Genomic DNA, 22202 nt, shown 5'->3' with positions numbered 1-22202 from the left:
AGACTCATGTTTTCTGCTGACACAGAATGTGCCTCTGTTTTAAAGGCTTCCATGTTTTGAGGACACTGAGTGATGTTAATCTTTGTTTCTGTGCTGACAAACATTATCAGCCAATGATAACTGAAACTCTGCCAGTGATGCTGTTGATGAGGTTGCTGAAGTTCCTAGGCATTAGCAGCATCAGTGACGATTACAGATGAAGATGTTAATGACACCGGTCATTGGTCAGTTTTGCTGGAGAGCAGATGACAGGATGATGACTTGATAAGGTGGTTTGAACACCTCCTCCAACCAGTTCAGTTCTGCGTTCCTGACGATGGAACAGATGGACGACCTGACACCATCCTGCCTCCAGCATAGAGAATCATCAGTCATGTAGTACAGTGTTCATGTACTTTTCTGTGTAGTTTTTGGAAAGTGAGGGTGTTTTGATTTTGGCATCTGCTCAAAGAAATCCCCAAACCTCTGCAGATGAAACTTCTATCAGCTTGTGTCACGCACTTTGATAAAAGTCGTGAGAACATGTGGTCTGTGAGACTCAAAGGGTCAGTTTGTCCTTATTCTGTATTTTCCTTGTTGTCTTCAAACCCCATGAAAAGAACAGAACCAACTGTGCGTCTAGTTTTTGGCAAACAAACAGGAGGAAATGGTGCGTTTGGGGACTGTTCTCAGTCTAATGTGAGACTGAGTCAGAATACAGTTGCTTCTCATGAGATTTGTTAATAACTTTACACCTGCACAAAATTCAAAATTCAGAAAAAGTACTCTCCCAACAGATTAGTCTTGTTTTCATAATAAATCTTTATTCTCAGGATTTGGTTGTAGGAAACATCACGTAGCCTGGTGTTAACAGCAGACAGTCATTTGGTCAGTCATCAAACTGCATGTTCATGGGCAGGTCTGCAGATTGATACAACGCTGTGAGCTGGACTGAGCACAAAGGAGGTCAAAGGTTAAATCATCTGTAGGTGTACAGCTGTTATCTATGCTCACACAACTGTCTCAGTCTGTTTAAAGTGATGAGGAATCTGATGCCAGGGTCAGACAGTCTCCTGCAGGAACTGGCTCGAGCTTATTCTACATTTAATCTATGTTAGAAAATTCATGTTGTCTTGTCAGAGGTCACAGGAGCCATCAGGATAAACTAACATGGAACTACATTTGGCTGGGAGCAACATCCTACACTGACATTTCTTTATTTAACAGCTTTTAATAACAAAACTTTACAAGTTTTCTCCTTTATCCACTGCATCATAGAACCGTTTCCTGCTCTCAAACATTCATCTTAAACCAGCGTGAGTGTGCCTGATCTGTGACTGGAGAACATTCATCCATATCGCTGTGTTCGCTGGTTTACAGATGGCAACAAGGAGAAAAAAAAAAAAATCACAGTATTGAAGGAAGTGTTGAAACAGTTAGAACCAAAACCCAGGATGTAGTGCAAAAGTAAAGTGATGCAGAGTAGGTGGTGGATTAAAAAAAAAAATCCCAAACATGACTTATTATTAGTTCACCTCTGTGCTGCGTTCAAACACCCTTCAACTTCAGTCATAAACATCAGTGTAATTAACTGATAGCACCAATCAACCAAAGATAAACGCTCACTGACCAGACACAGACAACAGCTGGAGATTTAGCTGCTAACAATGTAGTTTTTAACATCAGTACTTTTGGGATTTAAAGAGGAAGACTGTAGTAACCGTGACGACACTGTTGAGGGCTCTGCTCTGGGTTATTAGTTCCACCTGTGCAAATTAAACTGGGCCCCACAGATGTCCGTTAGCACTTGTTGAATCATTACTTGTTCCCTAGTTTTACTTTGGAGTAAAGTGATTTAAAAGGCAAAATGCAAATTAGATTTCTGTGCAGCATCGATACCTGACAGTCGAGTAAATGACTGTAGTTGTATCAGATGAGTCTTTACTTTGTGTCAATTAAACAGAGTTTTGGGCCAGAAAACTAAACGATTAAGAAACACACGTTACACTCTCAGACCAACTCAAGGCATTTTGGAGGCAGATCACTGGATCACACAGATAAACAGTGACTCATACTGGTGCTTTGGAAATGACAGAAGCTAACGTGTCAGCAGCAAATTCAGCTTTAACCTCAACGAACCACGTTGGTTTTCTCCTCCATCAGTGTGACGGTGGATCTGGTTTGAGCTGAGCTGATGTAGATTTGGCCTCTGGTGCAGAGCTCAAACACAGTTAGTACCTTTTATATCCACACGTCAGTTTGTCTGTTAATCTCCTGTCAGTGACCCAGCGTCGACTCAAACACGAGCTCTGTCTTTACATCGTCTAGTGTTGGTTTGTAAAGAGGGTGGATTCAGCAGCTTAATTACAGTGTGAACACATGAGCCTGCCATAAACCAACACAACCAGGCACACAAACATCTGAGATCATGGAGTAAATCTGAACCTGTCTGTGCCTCTGGCTAAATATTTAGTCCCATTTTCAGGCTGCTTAAGTCAAACATCAGCGTCTCCTGACTAAGACAGATGTTTCAATCTGAGTGACTCCACGTGGCGGCTGGCGGCCTGTCATCTACTCACACTGACAACACTTTCCTGCACTTGGCTTGTTGTTCTTTCCCATTTAGTTTTGAAAATGAACTAGTCTGTCTTTCAGAAGTGTGAAGGGGGGTGGTGATGTGTCGGCAGATGTCCGCTGTTGGCCTTGTCCCTCAGCATGGTGAGCGCCGTGTTGGAGAAATCCCTCAGGATGTCCACGGTCTCCCTCTGCAGCAGCAGAGACTCCTGCACAAACTCCTGCTGGCTCTCCACCAGCAGCTGCACGGACTGAGCCAGCATCTCCAGAGACTGAGACACCGAGGTCAGGAGCATCCTGCTGGCCCGCTGCTGCTGGAGGCTCTGAGAGGCCATCTGAGCCACCTGGTCCTGGGACCTGCGGGTGGACGCTCCGGCCGGGAGAGGGTCGGATGGGTTTGAGCCCGAGGTGGGGGGGTGATTGGAGGGAGGTGGCTGATGAGAGGTGGCGGAGAGGACAGAGGAGGAGGAGGATACAGCAGCAGAGGAAGCAGGAGCAGCAGCAGGAGGTGGTGCAGGGTGAGAGGTAGAGTCATTGGCTGCAACAGATGTAGAGGAGGAGGAGGCAGGTGGGGGAGCAGGGAGGGAGGAACCAGTCACATTGGAGCTCGTGGGGGACTGCGACAAAGGAGGCGCAGCAGAGCACGAGGCGGCGTCTGAATCAGATGCGGAGGGGAAAACAGAGGAGGTGGAGGCCACAGAGGAGGAGGGTCCAGGTGTAGATCTGGAGGAGGTGTGGTTCTGGGTGTGGTTGTGGTTCTGGCTGTTGTTTCGGGAGTAGGTGTGGACCGGTCTGACCCTCAGCAGGGTGTCGTCAGGCAGGGGGTCCAGGGAGGTGGAGGTGGGCGGGGGGAGAGAGGAGGGACAAGAGGAGAACACGGAGTCGTCGTTTTCGTCAAAGTCCATGGTGCGTTCTGACACATGAAACAAAACATGTCCTTTTAGTTTATCGTCACATTTCCTGGTTGAGAGAAGCACGACAACCTCACAGGAAGCTCTCCAGTACCCGGGCTTTCTGGTTTTTCAGATTAAAAGCCTTGACTCACGGTGTGGGTCTGATTTGGATCATGAGCATGAAGCAGTAAGTTCCCATCACCTTTAACTGTACTAGATTTTTACAATATTCATCAGTCTAACGAGGTCCTGGCACCGACAGACAAACGCTGAACTTAAACAAACCTTTTAGATAATCTTGTGTCTTTTTAACTTTCCCTGCAGCCACAACAGACTGAAAAAACCAGCTGTAAAAAACCACGTTCTTACCTCCATCGTCAGCCAGGTCTAAGTCAAAGTCAGAGGAGGAGTGGAAAGGATCTCCTGCAAGACAGAAACAGTCAGAAACTCTGCAACGCCAAAATATCTACGACTACCTCAAACTTGAAGTAGTTTAGAGAGGGTGCTGTCGTCGTGTTTCCCAGCAACCACCTCTGACTTACCACCAAGTTCCTTCTCTGGGGAGGAGAGAGGAGAGATGTCGAAGGAGGCTCCCCCAGGTAAGGAGTGGGAGTCTGTCAGGTTGAGGTAGGAGTAGTGGGTGGGGTTAGGGGGCAGGCCTCTAGCGTACAGCTTTGAGAAATCATCGTCCTCGCCCAGGTCCTGATCACTGTCACCATCTGACAACCAACAAATGAAAACTGGTTCATTCAAGAGAAACAACACTTCTTATTTGTCTGCTCCCCTTTACTAACCTCTATTATCAAGTCTTTTCTGCTTAAACTACATTAAGGCTCTCACAGCAATATCCCTACCACCTGTCTTCCTCTGCTCACCTCCTCTGGGACTCATCATCAGTATCTTGTGGACCATCCTCTCCACGGGGCCCAGGTTCTTCTTCCTCAGGTTGCTGCCGTTGGGGCCCCGCAGGGCTGCGATACGCCGCTTCCCATCACATTTCAGGTCAGCCCATTTCTTCATGATCTGACGCACCTGCGAGCAAATACAACCTCCTTTAGAAAGGCTGCCACTGCAAATTACAAGTGTGGGAACCACTGGTGTAATCTACACAGAAGGCGAATACTGAGAACCACAGCTGCTGCATTAAATGCTGATTTCTCCATCACATCTGATCAGTAAAATAAGACCATCACCGCAACAAACCTCTCTGTGATTCTCTCCCAGACCGTTGATCTGATTGGTGATTTCAGCCCAGGTCTGTTTCTTGGTTTCAGCTGACACTCCTTGGTTAAACTTCCCTACAGGCAGCGAGGTAAAGAACACGATGTGAGACGTCAGTCGGTGTTTGAATGTCAGTGCAGACAGATCATCTGGCTCATGCTCTCCCTCTGCTGGTAACAATCCTCACAGCAGTGCTGGGTGTGTACAGTACATCGTCAACACAGAAACCCATCTATTCTTAGTTAAAGCTGGTGCTGCAGCTGCACCTACCAAACCAAGCTTAAACCCAATGTGTGTTCAGCTTCTGGACGGCCGACATAATGCTCTTAGATGCTTGGCCATCCAGGTCAGATCGATCACACCGATCTATCTGATTGACTGGGTTTTTGAATTTCCTCAAACGCCCTGGAAAATCGTGTTTACATCACGTTAATAGTGTTTTTAAGGTTTGTGCTAATTACAAACAGCTGAAACTTTGTTCTTCCACGGTGCGTTTCATCAAGTAATAATAATATAATTAATAGAAATACTCTGTTTACTCACTGAGGATGATGTATCTGTTCCTCTTCACCGCCTCCAGCAGCAGTTTAACCTCAGTGAAGGAGAACCTTGGTTTGGCTCTCAACCCTCCCTTCACTCCTCCCACCCTGAACTCCTCGTCGTCATCACGCCACGAGGCCGACATGGCTCCTCCTCCGCTTCCTGACGCTCTTCTTCCTCTTCTTCTGATGGCCCGCTACGACTCAGTTTGGTACCGAGTCCAGTTTCTCCGCCCTCCAGGACTGTCTGGTCTAGGTCCACCTGCCAGTCTGCAAAAAAAAAAAAAGTTGAAGGTGAGTGAGACCAAGAGAGAAAATTTTTTTTTCTCAAATGTCATCGGCAGTTGACATACAAACAGTTTTGTTTGTAATCAAAGATCATTTCAGTATCTAAACAGGTGGTTTCTGATCTGTGGTTCATCCTGTCTGACACTTGGTGGCAGTGTTAAACAGCATCCAGTACAAAATTGTGAGACAGACGTCTTTCTTATCAAGATTAATGAATTGTTTTATAGTTAGTTTTATTGCACAATGATAACAACTAATACTTGTAAAAAGCCAGTTGCAGTTGGACTTGTTCAACCACACAGCTCAGGATTTAAAGATCTCCAAAACAGATCGACTCAAAAATCCACCTCTAGAATTTAATCCAAACAGTACTAAATCTATCCATGAAGGCTCCTATACTCATTACCTACAAACTGAGCTCCACTGATGACTGAAGGATTATGCAGATGTAGATTATAGACACATATTTGCAGCTCTGTGTGTTTTCAGCTGAGTCATAGTTGTTCACTTATACGCCACCAGAAGCAGTGCGACACTGTGTCGCTTTATGCCAAGAGGCTCAACATCTAATTCTGACACTGCACTGCTCACTGGAGCCAGTACCAGAGTTTGATAAGAACTGGTTTCCTTTTTAATGAATCTCTAATTACCACAGAAGAGGAAGGAGGCTGTCTGTTGCAGAGCAGCACACATGTGATGTCTGAAAATAATAAATAAAGAAGAAATAGAAGTTAGAGTGCATATTTGAGCAGTGAGGTGTGTAGAGTTGGACTGGAGTTGATTTCACGACCGTACACCAAGAACATCTTGTTTTTCTTTAGCCTGTGTCCACACACTGCCCCCTTCTGGTCGGATTTTAAAATGAGAAAAGTGCCTTAGTGAAGAATTGCACCCAGAGATGAGAAATGTTTTATTGCTTTGTTATTAGATGTTTTTCTAATGGCCAAAATGTTTGTCATCAATTATTTTTTAAATAAGAGCATGAATATCTATATATCATTGTTTCACATACTCTAAAATAAATATAACCAATCACGTTTCTAAAGTTAATGTAGGTGTGTTCACCTTTTTAATTTGCGTGTTTTCCATTTAAAGTCAAATTGTAACAGACAGCGTATTTGGTAACACATTAGCAGCTGAGAACCAACAACTTCTCAGTATAAAATGATTTAAATCTACATTGCGTTTGTTCTGGCCACGTGGTCTCGTCTGAGCCAATCAGGTGGGACCTCTCTTGTGTCTTTGTTGAGCTCGTGCCTGCCTCTCGCCCTGCTGCTGCTGCTCGTGCCTGTAAGCTCACAGAGGGAGCAGCCCACCAATTCCGCCATCTCTGTTAGCTACGTGGGGTTGAACCGCTGCTGCGTTAAAAACCGTAAACGCTGACTCGCGGTGAATTTCGGTCTGAATACGTGGATTTATCGTGGATGTAAAGCGACGTGTGTTGTATCAATGCGCCGCTCCGCTGCGCCAGGTACCGCTACGCGACTACGTGTGGCCGACTAGAGGAGGACTAGATGCCTGCTAGCTCCGTCGCTACGTTCCTTTTTTCGCATTGTAGCTATACAACGCTTTTCTACGCTGAGGACGACACACGTGCGGTCTGCGATTGGGAATTAATCGCGGTGCGCGGTGTAATCACTTGCATGCGTGGAAAATAATTACCAGGAAAAATGGCGTTGTTCTCTCCCTCTCTCTCTCTCCCCTTCTTCCTCCGTGGTTCTCCCGAAAGTTCGGAGTGACGAGAACAACGGAACTGCGCAGACTCCGCAGCGCGAGAGAATTTTTTTTTCCTCGCTTGAACGCGCAACATTTTAAGGCTGCTGCGCGCCCCCAGCTGCCCCAGATACAGCGTGCACCAATCACTCCCATTTTCAAATAAATCAAACACAAAAGTCACGAATTCTGCGCAATGAACTCCTATTTTTTGGTGATTAGGAGAAAAAACTGCTGATAAGACCTGCTCAGGATGCTGGTAGTTCACCTACACACACCCCCACTTATGTTTACATAAATAATCCAAAGCGACGCACGCCATATATTTGCGCACATTATTTATTCATGATTCATGTGTATCACAACAAACACCAGTGTACATGCTCACTGATGCATGAGAAGGCCTGTTTAGGTCAGCAAAGGTCATCAGCTTAACATACACCAATAACAACGCCATTTAACACAGTCACAGTTCAGGACAAGACTGTTTCTGCACAATAATCAAGCCTAGAGAACCAACACATCCACAGCAGCTAAAGAAAGAATGACCAAAACTAACTCTGTAATCGGCTTTGATGAAAATCAAACACACAAAGCTCAAAATGACTTCTTCACTTTCAAGAAATGCTGTGATTCATGTGAGTTTTTAGAGTCATGACATTAGATTCCCCTTCAAATAATTAAAAAAACACCAATTCATCGTCATTTCACCACCATTTTATATCAACATGGAGGAGGAGTGGGAAGATGGAGAGGCGAGGGAGAGCAGGTTCCATGTTTGTCCGCTTGGTGTCGCCAGAGATCCTCCTCTGGGGACAAATACGTGTTTCCTTCTTCTTGGTAGTACCTGGCTGTGCCTGCAGAGGGCGCCATCATGCACGTGTTTCAACCACTATGGAACATTTCAGACTAGAGAAAGAGGGGGGAGGGGTGTAGGTTATCCACTGATGTTTACACTGGGAAATAAACTAGTTGCTGATAGCTGTATATGACTTTTTTCTTTTTAGGAATTTGGACATATACTCTGCACACACACAGTTATTCCTCTGTTTACCCGGGAGAAGAAAAACCCCATTTATTGGCTTAAGTTGCACGCAGCCGCTCTTCTTCGCAATGCGATTCCCATGTTCATCTTTTGAAATGACTTCTTTATTTACATATTTGGTGTGGTGACTCTGCTCTCTGCTGCTGCTGCTGGTGGTGATGGTGCTGCTGCAGCGCTCCACTTTCCCCACAGGGATCATCTAACTCTGCTGAGTGACCACAGAGGCCGCCCTCAGGGGAAAGACTGTGTGAAACATGAGGCCTTGTTGTGAAATCCCCTTCACAAAGATGCATCAGGACCAAGACTACGACTCTAACACAATATAAGAATAAATCGCAGTAAGAGATAATGAACAGCTCAGAGCTCACTACTACAGGAAGAAAGGAAACTTGAAAAGTGACAGAGAATAAGCGGCAGCACATTGGCACAGCATGCAACAATATAATAAGTGCAAGCAGGATGAATTTGTAGAAAGAGGGCGAGATGGACGAGCGCTCCGTCTATCGTTTAATGAGATTGTTAGCTTTCTGGTTGGCAGCATCGATGCGGGACATGTTGAGACCAGCCTGCAGACAGAGGAGGACAGAAAAAAACAAACAGGAAGTGTTGATGAGAAACATTGGAGAACCACCATGCAGGATTGTTGTTCAAGTATGTTCTTTGCTCTGAGCTGCTGGAGGATCTATCTGCTCTGTTTTCTGCTCCTGAACGACAGCAGACAGGACCTGCTTTCACCTCCTTACTCTCATTATCAATCTCATCTCATTATTTCAACCCTTTCCTGTTTCAGCCAGCTCCAGTCATCCTCAGATTCAGATGCTGATTCAGATGTTGATGCTGAGCTGACAGCTGTGCTGCACCCTGATGCCTCTGCTGGCCAGTTTGATCAGTGCACCTTCAGAGAGGTCTGAGTAACACTTCATTTAATCCTTGAAACATTAGCTTAGCACACAGGAAGGAGCTCCGATAGCGTGGGTGTAGTCGGTCTGGTTCACTGGTTTTTAAATGCTGCCCTGTGTCTGTCAGGCTGATGAGACAGCAGTACCTTTCCCCATATGTCTTCGATCTGTTCGTTGTGCGTGTCGATCTCGTTGCCCATGTCCCAAGCCATGTCCCTCAGATTTCCAATGATGCTGCTGACGTGAGCCAGGTTCTCCTCCATCTCGTCCTCGCGGGCGTCGTTCGTCACCCTGTGACAGAGACGGAGTGACGCAGGAAAATCAGCATCAAACTTCATGTTTAAAGCTGCGACTTACATCTGAGTCAGTCCAGTTTGTGTGTGTGTGTTTATGATGATGTCCTGTGTTTGGCCAGCTGCCCATGTAGCTGATGACTGGCAGTATTACATGACAGTGAGTTCTAAAGAAAAGCAAACACACACACCGTGCAGCTGCCTCTCAACAACCAGCTGCCGACAATAACACACTCTACCTCCGAATGTATCCCCCGCTCATTATCATCTGCTCCCTCTCATCGACGACTCGAGACGACGGCGGCTGATTGGACACGACGCCGTCCTGACCAGAGGCTCCTCCCCACACTGCCTTGTACGCCCCGCTCTCCTCAAAGGCCTTGAGTCTGACAGAGAGAGAGAATGGCTTTTTATACGAGCTCAGTCTGTTCAATGTGATGCACCAGATCCACTCTGTACCGGTACTGGTCCTCGAGTCCTAGACTTGATTTCAGGACTTGTGCTTGGTGTGTGTTCCAGTGCGGGTACAGCAGTGGTCCAGTTACACTGTGTGACATCTGAAGCAAAGCAAGCAGGCGACAACACAAAGCAACAACGTCTGAAAACTAGTGTTTAGGGATGAGACGAGATATTAAAACGTGGCGATATTTCCCATCAGGCCTCATGAGACAGAATCCAGCTGCAACTAGCATGACCGACCGAATTAACATGGAAGACTTTTAAATCGTTTGTGTAGGTGGTAGAAAAAACCTCCCAGGTCACCGGTCTGATGAATTCAACTAAATCAAATCAAACAAACAGAAAGTATTCTGATAGAAATACACTCAGGTGGCAGTTTATTAGGAACAGCTAGCTGAAGCTGACAGAGTCTAATGGTCACTTCTTACTCAAATAGTTCAACACTGTCGGATCATGTTGGAGGATTATTTGACCTGCCCTCACTGATATCATATACTTACCACACACACACACACACACACACACACACACACACACACACACACCAACACCTACTTCTCACAGGAGCAGAGGCCACAGCACTTGCCCAGGTCAGTCAGGTTTTTCTCGGCCTCCTTCATATCAGAGTTGATCTGATCCAAGCCTTCCTCTATTCGCTCCAACTGCTCTATGAGAGGAGGAGGAGGACGGAGGAGCGGGCAGGAAGAGAGGACGGAAAGGTAGAGCAAAGAAAGAGAGGAGAGGTGAAAGTATAAGAGGAAGAGGAGGATATGGCAGTGGTAGAAAAGGAGAGGCAGAAGAGAAGGCAAAAAGAAATCCACGGAAGAAAAAAAAATCACCAACTATTTTCTAAAAGCCGTGGAGCTGAACTGAAAAACCAGCCACCAGCAACTGAACACGAGGCGCCCAAAACTTAAAACCAACTGAATCATAATCTGCACTAACTACTGCTCAGGTTTTAACTACAGATCCAAACTGGGCTGATGCATTAATAAGTCGGCTGTTTGCACCCCGGCCTTGATGCCCAGCTCCATCATGTTTTCTCTCTCAGCCTGAATTCAAATGAGAGGTTTATCTAAGTTCTGCACAAACAGCTGGACCTGCTGCAGGTTCTTGAAGACACAGACACCTCAAACACTTCAGTGTTGACGGATCAAACTGACTCATTAATGGAACTGGGCACCAGTATGGGTTTTCTGAAGCCACGAGCTGGGTGAAGGCTCGGATCCCGGAGACCGGACCTACTTCCTGATCGGCCAGGCACACAGACCACAGCACTGGGCCATGTCTGTCAGATTCTTCTCTGCCTCTCTCATGTCCCTGTTGATGGAGTCCATGCCCTCCTCAATACGCTCCAACTGCTCTGTTAGGAAGACGAGTTGTACCGACGGTGGAGGGTTTAACAACAGCAGAGAAAGTTAAGGTTTGTTTTGTGGCAGTTTGTCCTGCTTCTTGTGTTTCTGCTAAACTAGAGTACCTGTTTTAGACGTGCACATGACTTAAATCCTGATCTTGTTCCTTGAAAAACAAACATTTCTTTTTTGCAGAGTACACAGAGGAAGGTTAAAAAGTAGAATTGATTACCTCCTTGTTCATCCAGCATAACCAAAGCTCTGATCCCCGCGTCTTTACTCTGGAGGACAGAGCACACAGAAACACATCACTAACAGCAGCTGGTTTTCATGCATCATTTTCCGTCTTCCAGGAGGCCATGTTGGATTGCTGCAGATAGGTAACATGTGATTGTCATGTGGTGATGCAGTCGCACTGTAAAAACCTGGTGGTCCTCCATCTCTGACGTTCAAGCGTCCTTGAACACAACATTTCAGAAAAGTCAGCCATTTTGATAATAAGCTGATGAACACGTCGGACTGTCTGACCAGCGTGTAGCTCTGTCCTGCTGACACAGATCACTTTAAGTTCATCACATCCCGACATCTGTCTGATTTAAAGTCATTATCTGAGACGTCTGAGATCATTTCCTCTTGTGGAAACAGCAGGAGAGGCTAATGTCGAGCTGAGGACGCTAACATGATAATCAACTTCATAATGAGGTTTGATCGCTCTCTGCCTCTCTCATTGATCCAGATCTTTGAGCTGAAGTCTCTGCAGGACTCACTGGTGCTCTGTCTATACATATATTTATATATATATGATATATGTGGGTGTGTGTGTGTGTACCTCCTCAACCAGCTGCATCATCCGCCGTGTGCTTTCCAGGGACTGAAAGACAAAAAAAGCCTCATGTTATGTTTGATATTCTGTAAATTCCTGATGTTATTTACTTTGCCTCTAACTGCAGGTACGACAGAGACAGTGGTGAAATGATGCACTTAAATAATCATCATTTCATACACAGATCTATCATCAGAACTGAACCTTTAGAAAGTCATGATGACGTGTGCCACACTGTACTGAAATGCTCTCTCCTTGTCGCACACATTGTCTAAATATCATATCAAACCCTGGGGACTTTCCCTCCGAGGGGATGACGAGGTGACAAATGGCTTTGACCTGCTGTAGCCTTTAAACCTCAGGGAGTGTGTGTGTGTGTGTTCAGCGCCGCCCTGCATGAGCTCATCCATGCCTGATGTCTCTCTGCAGACGACTGCACTGGGAGACCAGCTGTCACTGTGGCAACCAGGTGAGCCAGGTGTCCTTAAAGGGACACTCCCCTCTGCACAGCTCGCACGAGGAGGCTGTTGTGTGTCATGTCCAACGTGTTGTGTGGTATGCCTGAATGTTTTGTTGTGTTTAAAACCCTCCTGAGGTTTCTGTGTCCTGCTCACAGTCTGTGCTGCTTCCTGGAGAAACAGCGTGTGTGTTACACTCGTCAGTCACTCTGGTAAAACCTGAACACATCTGTTTTAGTGCTGATAATGTCATGTCAGAGTTCACACTCCTGGGCTGGAGGAGCTGGAGGAGGGAACATCTTATGTTACAGGGACAATATTGTTGCTAAACACTGCTAATGCTGTTTAGCTCTGATGCTAACTGTGGCGTTGAGCGATCAGATCTTTGGTGTCACAGACAAATATTTACTGAGAGCACAGTGTGTGTGTATGTGTGTGTGTGTGTGTGAGACAGCTTTGGTCACTTCTACTGTAGAGACGTATTTAACCCCTGCAGTCTACAACTCACCTCATCTGTGACCTGATTGGCTCTCCTCTGCAGCTCCTGCTGCTCTGTCAAGATGGGCGGGTCTGACGCCATGTTTGACGTCTTCATGTGTGTGTGTGTGTGTGTGTGTGTGTGTGTGTGTTCAGCAGTCCCAGGTGACCAGATTAGGCTGCAGCATCAGGTGGTTTTGGCACCTGGGGAGCAGAGCGACACGGTGATTATTTATAATGACTGACAACAGAGAGACAACCTGACAGACAAACTGACAGTTTACTTGATTTCATCAGGAACCTGCTTCTTTCCAGGGAGGTCTTGTACTAAATTAAGAAGAAAACAGTTCAAACATCTGTTCAGTGCAGTCTGCCGATTGGGTGAATTAGTTTCCTGTGGCACCATAATCCTGCAGGCTGCTTAGATTAGCTGTGTTTAGCTCTGACTGTCTCATAACTCAGTACAATAGATGAGCAGCAGTGTGGTCGTAACCCCAGAGAAACCATGTCAGTAATTACAGGATTCTACAGGTGCTGGTTCTCCTGACAACCAGCCAGTAACAGCAGACATCACCCCCTGCAATCATCTCTGAACATCTCAGTCCATCCATCGTCTCTTTGTTTGAGCAGTGAGGTTCCACCTGCACATTTCCAACGTCCCTTCACACATTTTATCACTTTCCAAGTTCAGAAGGTAGCAGCACAGCTCTGATGGTCCCATGGTAACACATGCACATTGGCTCTTTATTAGTCCCTTAATAACTTCCTGATTACTGCTTAGTATTTAAGGAAGCTGTTGTACATGAATTATGATCTTAATGTGCTTTGTTCAGTGTGGTAAATATGTTCTGTTCTTAGTGTTAACCTTCGCATTTTGAAGTCTGACTTTAATTATCCAGATGCTTTAAAGCTGACGTAGATTTTGGGGAATAATTGATTTTGGTCTGTTTACATGACGACCTGTTCATTATTCTGCTGCTAATTAACGATGCTTCAAAGACTGTGCAGGTCTTGTTTAATTTTCCAGGGACGGACTGAGATGCTGCATTAATGAAATTCAGATTTCCCACTCTGTCTACAGACACGCTTCTTAGTCTGGTTGATAGCGACTTGTTAACATCATCATCAGTCAGAACTATAAAACCTGCTGTATGTAAGACGAATCTCTCCTCTCTAATTACACGTCCCCACAGCGTCAGTGTCCAACCAGGTGTTGGGTCCTCACAGTGTCATAAAAACACCTCCCCTCCCTCCTGCAGCTCCTTCACACACACACACACCTTTTTCTTTTCAGACATTGTGTTATGAGGCTGCTGCATGATAATTAGACCTAGCTACTGATCAGCACCTGCTGGAATAAAGAAGAGGAAGGAGGGGGGGAGAGGAGAGAAGAGGACGGAGTGTTGATGTTAAAGCAGCAGAGATGCTTCCTGTCAGCATCAGCTGTTCGTCTGTAGAGAGAGAAGACGTCAAACTTTCCACATGTCTTCAAACTGTCACGTGAAAGCAGCCTGTGATAGATTCATTAAAATCACAGCAGGAAGACTTCAGCGTCAACAGTCACACAGAGACACGGGGTTTGGGAATAAAAGCAGATAGTAAACAGAAAGACTTCCTGCCACCTCACACAGCCAACACACTGCTCATCAGATCATTCAAAATGTCTGCTTTACCCATCAGTGCTGACTCTCACACACCAGGTACTTTAACTGGCTCCTGTCTTACTTTGCAGGAACTGAATGTAAAGCAGACTGAAGACGATGATCAGTCAGGCTGTATTGATCTTTGATCAGTCCATCTGTTAAACTGCTCTTTACACAGCTGCAGCTTTTAGACCAAACACTCTCATTCATTTCTGATCATTGCTCAGTAAACTAAGCTACTCTCCCTCCCTCCAGTTTCTAGACCTTCACTAAATTAATGAACTTTAAATCTCTTCGGTTGATTTATATTTAAACCCGCTCCTGCTCCTTTTAAATCTCCATCAAACACCACCTGCAGGACTGTTCCTCTCATTTTAGCAACTTGTAGCTGAAGTGAACTGAAACGTTAAAGAAATCTTCATTATCGATAAATCGATCAGAAGTTCGCAGAAGAATCAAACTGACCTTTCATCAGTTCCTCTTTAGGTTCTCTTGTGCTGTAGTCGCGTTGATCCGCGGCTCTAACCTGTTGCCTCCTCCGTTATCCTCCTCAGCATCTCTGCTTCCCCTCCGTCCTCTGCCCCGCCCCTCTGCTCCACACCGGCCCCGCCCCGCCCCTCAACAAACACACACCAACACAAACATCTTCTTATCTTTAAATTCAATGTAGCTGTCTTTGTGAGCAGGCCTAATATTATAAAGCCTTGTAGATATGAAACGTTAAATACTAAAGTCATCACTACTTTTCATCGCTGTCTGCACCAAACAGAAGCTTCTGGCCATAATAATATGACTGAAGAAGATGCACATATCTGGGATTAATCATAGTTTAGAGGATTAAAATGATGGGTTCTCTACAAACCCTTTGTTAAACTAAAATAATGCAGCAGGCAGGCGCCACATTAAGCGTATTAACATTTCTCCATTCAGGGATAAAATGAACAGTAAACTGCTGCTGCTGTGAAATCTGTCTCATGTTGTTTAATTCCCCTAAATCTCTGTTGTAGTTCAGTAAAAGTTAAACTAAAAAATAAAATTACTTTTCATAGAACATGACTCATTTAGTCACTTAGACAACATGTTGACAAAAACAACCTTAAACTACACTGGTATCACCACAAACTCTAAACACAAACGACGCTCCGTGTTGTCATGATGATGAGCACAGGAAATGAAACCAGCCAGTTTGGTTTCTAAGAAACACAACAACTCTCAACACGTCGGTGTCAGATGTGTCTTTATTCTATTTAACATTCAGAGTCAGTTCAGACAAACAGGAATCAGCAACTTTTCCATTTTGAAAACATGGAATCTGGAACATGGGGGCGTTGTAGCGCCGCCGTCTGGCAGCAGCAGGACAGTGCAACAACAGCGGCATCGGCTCCACTTTGGTCCGGATTTGACTTTAGCTCTATGCTGGCATTTTGGTCCCGTTACCATGGAGACGGAGGGGGTTTCAAACAGCGGCACACACAGATGTAACGCGTGGACTGAGAGGAAGTGAGGGAGGAAATGGAAGAAGAGACGTCGGTGTTGAGGAGCAGCTTCCGTCCGTCGCCTCATGAATACATCGTCAGCTGAAGCCACTGTGAGACAGAGAGAGGCAGAGAGTCCCCAGATGAGACGGGGACTTTACTCTTTGTGCCCTGGGTGTTGCCTCTCAGGCTACACACACCTTACCTCAGCCTGAGAGGAACACCCCTCATCTCTAAAACCAGACCAGAGTGTGTTTTACCTCCTTGATGTCCAGGTCGATGGTGCCACTGTTGTCCTTATCCAGGGTCTTGAAGGCTCCTGCACAACACACACACACACACACACACACACACACACACACACACCAATGACTCAGCAGAGTTATATTCAGGTGAACACTGATTCTATAGAGTGGATCAGATGATCAGAGGAGGAGAGACACTCACTGCACATGGCGTCCAGTCGAACCAGGCAGCCGATGAAATTGTCAAAGTCCATGTTGCCGTGCTCGTCGCTATAGCGACGGATAATCAGCTTGTACAGCTGATCATTCAGAGGGAAACCTGCACACACACACACACACACACACACACTCTGAATCTTTCTGGTTTCTCAGGTTATTTCCTGAACACTCGGAGCAGAGTTTCTCACCTGCAGCCTTGAAGGCTCTCGGCAGCTCGTCAGCGCTGATCACACCTGAACGGTCGGCGTCGTGGGATAAATAAATGCCCTGGAGACAATAAACAACAAACAAACAACAGATAAATAACCAACAGACAGAGATTTGTTTCAGTTTATTAGGCACACCAAGCTAAAACCAATCGGACAGAACTGCAGAAGAAGTCCGGACATGAACTCACCTGCCATCTCTTGATGTTGTTCCACAGGTATTTGAACTCATGGAATCCCAGTTTCCCTGTGCTGTCACTCTGAAGGGAGCGGGGTCAAAGGTCAAACCCAGTGTTACTGCCACAACGAATAGCTACTGCTGCTCCTGCTACAGCTGCTCCTCCCTCTACTACAACTACATCTACAACTACCACTGCTGCTGCTGCTGGTAAGCACTGTTACTGTGTTATGTTATGGAAGGATACGTCCATGACAGCGACCATGCTCCTGCAGGACTCGATGCTGAAGCCGTCAGTACTCAGGCCTCCGTCTGAAACAACAGGTCAATAAGTTTCAGTTCAGTTTGGTTTAATCTGCCGCATTTCTTATAAAAAAGAATCAAACTCACGTTTGGAAACGACTTTGTTGAGGATGTTCATCAGCTCGTTGGGGCTCACCTCCATGTCCTGTCAACACACACACACACACACACACACACACTCATTAGACAGGGCGTTTTTTTTCCACAGAGGAAGCCCCACAAACAAAGTGAGTCACAGCTGATCTGAGTGACTCAAACCAAACTCAAGCTGTTTCCTTTTATTTCCCTTGATATTTTTCCAGTTTCTGACTCAGAGCTGAAAAAAAAAAAAAAAATCACGAACAAGATCCAGGCTCATAATAACTCTGATTTCTCCCTGTTGCTAAAAACACTGTGATGCAACACCACGCTGTCTCTGGATGCTTCTCTGTGCTGCTGCATTTCTTCACTTTATTTAACTATTTCTGTTTTTAATGTGGTGAAAGCGTCTGCATGTGTGAGCAAAGATGAATTCAGCTGAAAACAAATGGTCAGAGTGGAGTTTATTTAAGATTAGACCAGGATTTATAGGATGTATAGAGAGAGAACACAGCCACACCACACACTAACAGATTCACCACCAACAACCAGAGTCTGGACTCCAAATGTCGCGCGGTCAAACGAGACTTTAAAGTAAACAAACATGGCGGACGACGACGTCTCTTTCGTGTCTCCTCTTCAGTCAGCTCGCTTCCTGATTGGCTATCGTCCTGTTCCACGGCACAGTCCACGGCGTGCGTGCTCGGCTCGTCTCGGTGTTCCTCCGATCGTAAATGTTGAACGTTCTTTACAACATCAGATAATCAGGGAGAAATTTAATAGATCGTTTTAATATCCAGGGAAATAAAAGATGACAGTGGGCGCTAGAGGGTCAAAGATCACTTCCTGGTTTTGTGCTCACTGTTGATGTGTTTAAAGTCACAGACCCAGGGTTTGTACCTGTAAACATTTAACAGGAAGTTTCCTGACGATCCAGAGTCAGTGCAGCCACCTGACCCCACCCACCGGGGCAGAGCCTCTTCATCGTCCTCTTCATCTTATTACAGCTGTTGATTTAGAGAAAGTCCACCCACTGATGGGCGAGTGAGTTCTGGTCAAACTGGAGCACACACCCCTCTGATGAGTCAGAGAAAACCTCACACACACACACACACACACACACACACACAGCGCCTCAGAGGCACAAGTGCCGCCCTGTTAGACAATGGCAGGAATGCAGAGAAGGAGCTCTCTGAGTTTCTAACACACCCTGAAGCCAACTCTGCTGCAGCCACGTTTATCAGACCACATAATGAATGAATCCACTGTTTATGTATTTGAACTGATACAGACAAATCAGCCTGATCATCGTCCAAAAAACTCTCTTTCCACAGCAAGCCTGTGGATATTCTCATTCATCCAGGTCGTAGTTCTCTCAAGGAAATTTAAATCGAAAGCAGCTGGACTTAGTTGTAGTCTGGGAAGACGTTTCACCTCTCATCCAAGAGGCTTCATCAGTTCCTAAAGGTTGGTTGGACCAGTCCCAGCCTGGTCAGATGGGTACAGGAACTGATGAAGCCTCTTGGATGAGAGTCTTTATTCCACCTCATTGTTCTCTGTAAAAAAAGGTGGAGGGTTTGTGTCTGTAACCTGAGGCTTCAGTGCAGCTGCCTGATCTTTTCTTCCCTTTGTTTGTTTTCATCTCGTCTCGGTGAATACCGGAGAACAGGTGGGACCCAGACCGGTGGAACCTACACAACCTGAACCCGGACGGAGACAGAAGACGGACGGAGGATGGAGCGGCAGAGGGCGGAGTTAGGAATGCTGCAGACAGGTGTGGTGAGCGACGGCGGCTCAGGTGAAGAGCAAACAAAAACAGCAACTGACAGAGACACAGGTGGAGCTTTCAAACACCGAATCACCTCTGGATCAGATCAGTTTCTGGCCTTCACATATAAACTTCACTCCTCCTGTTTTCCACTGAGGGAAACAGGAAACCTCTTTAGAGGGTTGGAGAGAGGCCGCCAATATAAGATCAGGATGATTTACTCCATAAGAAAAAGATCACTGCTAATTAGTTTTAGTTTCCGGTCTTATCTGGATCCGACAGCAATAAGGAACTCTCCTCGACAGGTGAGGAACAACAGGTGTGGGTTATAATCTGGAGGTAACCGTACAAACATACGCTGCTTTAAACAAGGAGCGGAAACGTTTCCAAGATCGGTTCCTGTCGCGATCGTATCCATGAGCAGATTCTTTAAACAACCACAACTGCAGAGGCCGATGTAAACAACTCATTATGCTGTGATTACAGGGTAGAGTGTGTGTGTGTGTGTGTGTGTGTGTGTGAGCTGCTGAGAGGTCTGCAGTCATGTGACCCTCAGACTGTAAACCAGCAGCAGATGCGTTGATGGTTGAAGCTCTGACGAGGTGAGAGCTGCTTTTTACTGGAAACCCAGAAACATAGTGTGTCCAACCACAGCTGTCAATTAACTGAAGAACACACAACACACACACACACACACACACACACACAGGGTTAAACATGAATATTAACGACTTACGTCTCCGGCCAGCTGCTGGAAAACTCTCCGAAACTGTTTCTCCTCATCGTTCTCATGAGCCTCGGCGAAGTGTAGAGGTCTGCGAGGAGGAGGCTGCACACACCACACACACACACACACACACACAAAGAGCCACTGTTAGGTCTCACACTCACACACATTCATCAGTCTAACTGCATTGAGACACTCAGTGTTTGTTTGCTTATGAAATCTTCCACTGGAGTTAAACTTCAGAGCTCACACTTTAAGACTTGACTTGATTCAGCTTTAATATGTTGGATTTAGTGCGATGATATTACTCAGAGTTTACACTGTGTGTTTTCATCAGCTGAGACCAGGTGAAGGGATTAATGAGTGACTGTGTGAATGTGACGTGCTGATGCTGGGACTTACAGGGTCTGAGGGCATAAAGTCGCTGGGGTCGATGTTGCTGTTGAAGGGAAACAATAAAAACACCAGCATGTTAGTCCAGCACAGAGACAGGGCCAGGCTGTGGTTAGCCTAGCTTAGCACAATGACTGGGAGCAGGGGGAAACTGTTAGCCTAGCTCCATTAAAACAACAAAAAAAACTCACCTCACAACTTTGATGATGCCACCGATTAAATTCTTCGCCAGAAACATTTTGTCGTCTGTCTGACTCAACAGCAACTGTTAATAATCAGTCAATCAATCAATGGTAGTGAAGTCATTATTGAAACAAGAATGTCAAACATTTGATTGTTCCAGCTTTAAACTGTGAAGATCTGCTGCTCTTCTCTGATTGACGTCTTTGTAAAGTGAAAAAACAAAACGTCTGAGGGATGAGTCTTCATTATTTTCTGACGTTTTCCTCGTCTAACACCTGCAAATAATCTCTGGGTGAAATTACTCTTTACTTTGAAGGTAAAGTTTCCATTGATTATTTGCTGAAAGTCAAAACTGCAAACAGTTTCTAGTTCCAGTTCCTAAACTGTGAGGATTTGCTGTTTATTAAATCTTATTTTTGATAATGAAATCATAAGAAAAATAAGATGCATTAATACTGATTCATTTAACAAACAGTACATTAAAAAGTTACAGTTAGCTCCATGTCAGTTGATCAGTTCTAAAATACTGTATCATGAGACTTTTACTTTGAAAACTGAAGTACATTTTATTTGCCAATACTTAAACAGTGTGGTCTTTCTACTTTTACAGGTACGTTTCCTGTCCTGCAGTGTCCAGGCTGTATAATAATGTGACCAGCTCCAGCTGAACCTGCTGTCTGCACATTCCTCTCTCAGTACCTGAACCTTAACTGAAGCTCATTTCACTGCTCAGTAAAACTCAGGACTGCAAATATTCACACACTGAGTTAGTTGTTGTTGGTACTTTTCCACGTCTGAAACTCCTTTATGCTCATGTAATCTATGGGCTGCAGTGTCAGGTTTCACACACACACACACTCTGCTCAGCAACACTGTGTTAAACTAGCACAAAGGTTCAGTAAACACACCTCAGACCTGCGTCTAGACTTTAAACAGAGATAAAAACAGGAGTAAGAGAAGGTTTGTGTTACTTACTGAAACTTCTGCTGCTCTGAGGAAAGAGAGGAGAGGCTGACAGTGAGAGGGTGAGAGAGATAAAGACACACTGACAGAGAGAGAGAGGGAGATATTCAGGCAGGACGGCACTCCCACTGCCAGAGTCCAAAAAACCAGTTGGGCAAAAAAGAAAAGTTCTTTTTCAATGCATCATCAACCCCGCCCTACACACACACACACACACACACACACACACACACACACCCAGGCGGGTGGAAAGGGAAATACAAGAAATACAGTTCTGGTGCGTTCAGGGGTCAGTGGGAAAGCTCAGGCACTGCAGTCGAAGGCTGTTGTCTTTAAAGTTCACGCATCTTTGTATCTTTCTGTGTCGAACTGATCATTGGAGTGATGTTTAAAAAACAGAGGCACAATCATGATTTACATATGTTATTACAAAATAATAAATATTTTTAGAAAATAACGCATTAAACATAGCAATAAACGTTAACTTTATTAATATAGCTATATTAAACTCTATAAGAATGAACCTCATAAATCTGATTTTAAATTTAGATTGTAGACATAGATTAAAAACAAAAGTAAAGGACAAAACATGTATGTAAATATCTACTGAGTTTTTTTAACGTGCAACTTTAACCAGCTGAGCAGAAAAATCTATTTGATCGTGCTACTTAATGTTTTATTTTGAAGGATTTTACCGGATGTGAGAAGATAGTACCTGTGATATTGTTTCCACATTTACACAGCTGGAGTTTTAGAATCGTTTCTTTGCTGCCCTCCGGTGGTCACAGTGAGGAACTGCAACACTATC

The 22202-nt window shown here is 45.2% G+C and overlaps 3 protein-coding genes across 4 annotated transcripts; all 3 read right to left on the bottom strand.

Moving 5' to 3' along the window:
* Positions 1-783: 783 nt before the first annotated feature.
* On the bottom strand, positions 784-7333 carry zgc:113149 (uncharacterized protein LOC541363 homolog). Its single transcript, XM_018685263.2, has 7 exons — positions 7157-7333; positions 5211-5476; positions 4650-4744; positions 4322-4478; positions 3989-4165; positions 3816-3869; positions 784-3466 (listed from the first exon to the last, which is right to left on the bottom strand). The coding sequence occupies exons 2-7, from the start codon at positions 5350-5352 to the stop codon at positions 2631-2633; spliced, it is 1461 nt and encodes a 486-aa protein (XP_018540779.1). The 5' UTR covers positions 5353-5476; positions 7157-7333; the 3' UTR covers positions 784-2630.
* Positions 7334-7528: 195 nt separating this feature from the next.
* On the bottom strand, positions 7529-15225 carry zgc:101731 (SNARE_SNAP25N and SNARE_SNAP23C domain-containing protein). Of its 2 annotated transcripts, none has more exons than XM_018685266.2 (8): positions 15122-15225; positions 13045-13217; positions 12085-12126; positions 11488-11536; positions 11149-11266; positions 9684-9830; positions 9298-9442; positions 7529-8818 (listed from the first exon to the last, which is right to left on the bottom strand). In XM_018685266.2, exons 2-8 carry the CDS (start codon positions 13129-13131, stop codon positions 8753-8755), a joined length of 654 nt encoding a protein of 217 aa, XP_018540782.1. In that variant the 5' UTR covers positions 13132-13217; positions 15122-15225; the 3' UTR covers positions 7529-8752. The 2 variants fall into 2 exon arrangements, with proteins under 2 accessions (XP_018540782.1, XP_050921365.1); XM_051065408.1 differs by lacking the exon at positions 11149-11266 and adding an exon at positions 10459-10570.
* Positions 15226-15876: 651 nt separating this feature from the next.
* Positions 15877-21580, bottom strand: capns1b (calpain, small subunit 1 b). The gene is made up of 11 exons (XM_018685270.2): positions 21407-21580; positions 20440-20513; positions 20258-20294; positions 19865-19957; positions 17370-17427; positions 17227-17291; positions 16993-17061; positions 16784-16862; positions 16579-16695; positions 16392-16450; positions 15877-16242 (listed from the first exon to the last, which is right to left on the bottom strand). The coding sequence occupies exons 2-11, from the start codon at positions 20484-20486 to the stop codon at positions 16216-16218; spliced, it is 651 nt and encodes a 216-aa protein (XP_018540786.1). The 5' UTR covers positions 20487-20513; positions 21407-21580; the 3' UTR covers positions 15877-16215.
* Between the last annotated feature and the right edge of the window lie 622 nt (positions 21581-22202).

This window comes from Lates calcarifer, linkage group LG21 (assembly GCF_001640805.2).
Source record: "Lates calcarifer isolate ASB-BC8 linkage group LG21, TLL_Latcal_v3, whole genome shotgun sequence".
Lineage (NCBI taxonomy): Eukaryota > Metazoa > Chordata > Actinopteri > Centropomidae > Lates > Lates calcarifer.
The sequence above is the reverse complement of the archived record's forward strand: the minus strand, read 5'-3'. Positions and strand labels throughout refer to the sequence as shown.

Bases quoted from the DNA above. Each gene is read 5' to 3' on its own strand.
- zgc:113149 (XM_018685263.2), bottom strand. From the start codon at position 5,352: ATGTCGGCCTCGTGGCGTGATGACGACGAGGAGTTCAGGGTGGGAGGA. The intron at 4,479-4,649 runs GTTTGTTGCGGT...ATTTGCTCGCAG, and splicing joins TGGGAGAGAATCACAGAGAG to GTGCGTCAGATCATGAAGAA. The intron at 3,870-3,988 runs GTAAGTCAGAGG...TCTGTCTTGCAG, and splicing joins CCCAGAGAAGGAACTTGGTG to GAGATCCTTTCCACTCCTCC.
- zgc:101731 (XM_018685266.2), bottom strand. From the start codon at position 13,131: ATGAAGACGTCAAACATGGCGTCAGACCCGCCCATCTTGACAGAGCAG. The intron at 9,831-11,148 runs GTAGGTCCGGTC...TCTCTCTGTCAG, and splicing joins TGTGCCTGGCCGATCAGGAA to ACTCAAGGCCTTTGAGGAGA. The intron at 9,443-9,683 runs GTAGAGTGTGTT...TCTCTGTCACAG, and splicing joins AGCGGGGGATACATTCGGAG to GGTGACGAACGACGCCCGCG.
- capns1b (XM_018685270.2), bottom strand. From the start codon at position 20,486: ATGTTTCTGGCGAAGAATTTAATCGGTGGCATCATCAAAGTTGTGAG. The intron at 16,451-16,578 runs GTGAGTGTCTCT...TGTGTTGTGCAG, and splicing joins TCGACTGGACGCCATGTGCA to GAGCCTTCAAGACCCTGGAT. The intron at 16,243-16,391 runs GTAAAACACACT...TCTGTCTCACAG, and splicing joins TCGACCTGGACATCAAGGAG to TGGCTTCAGCTGACGATGTA.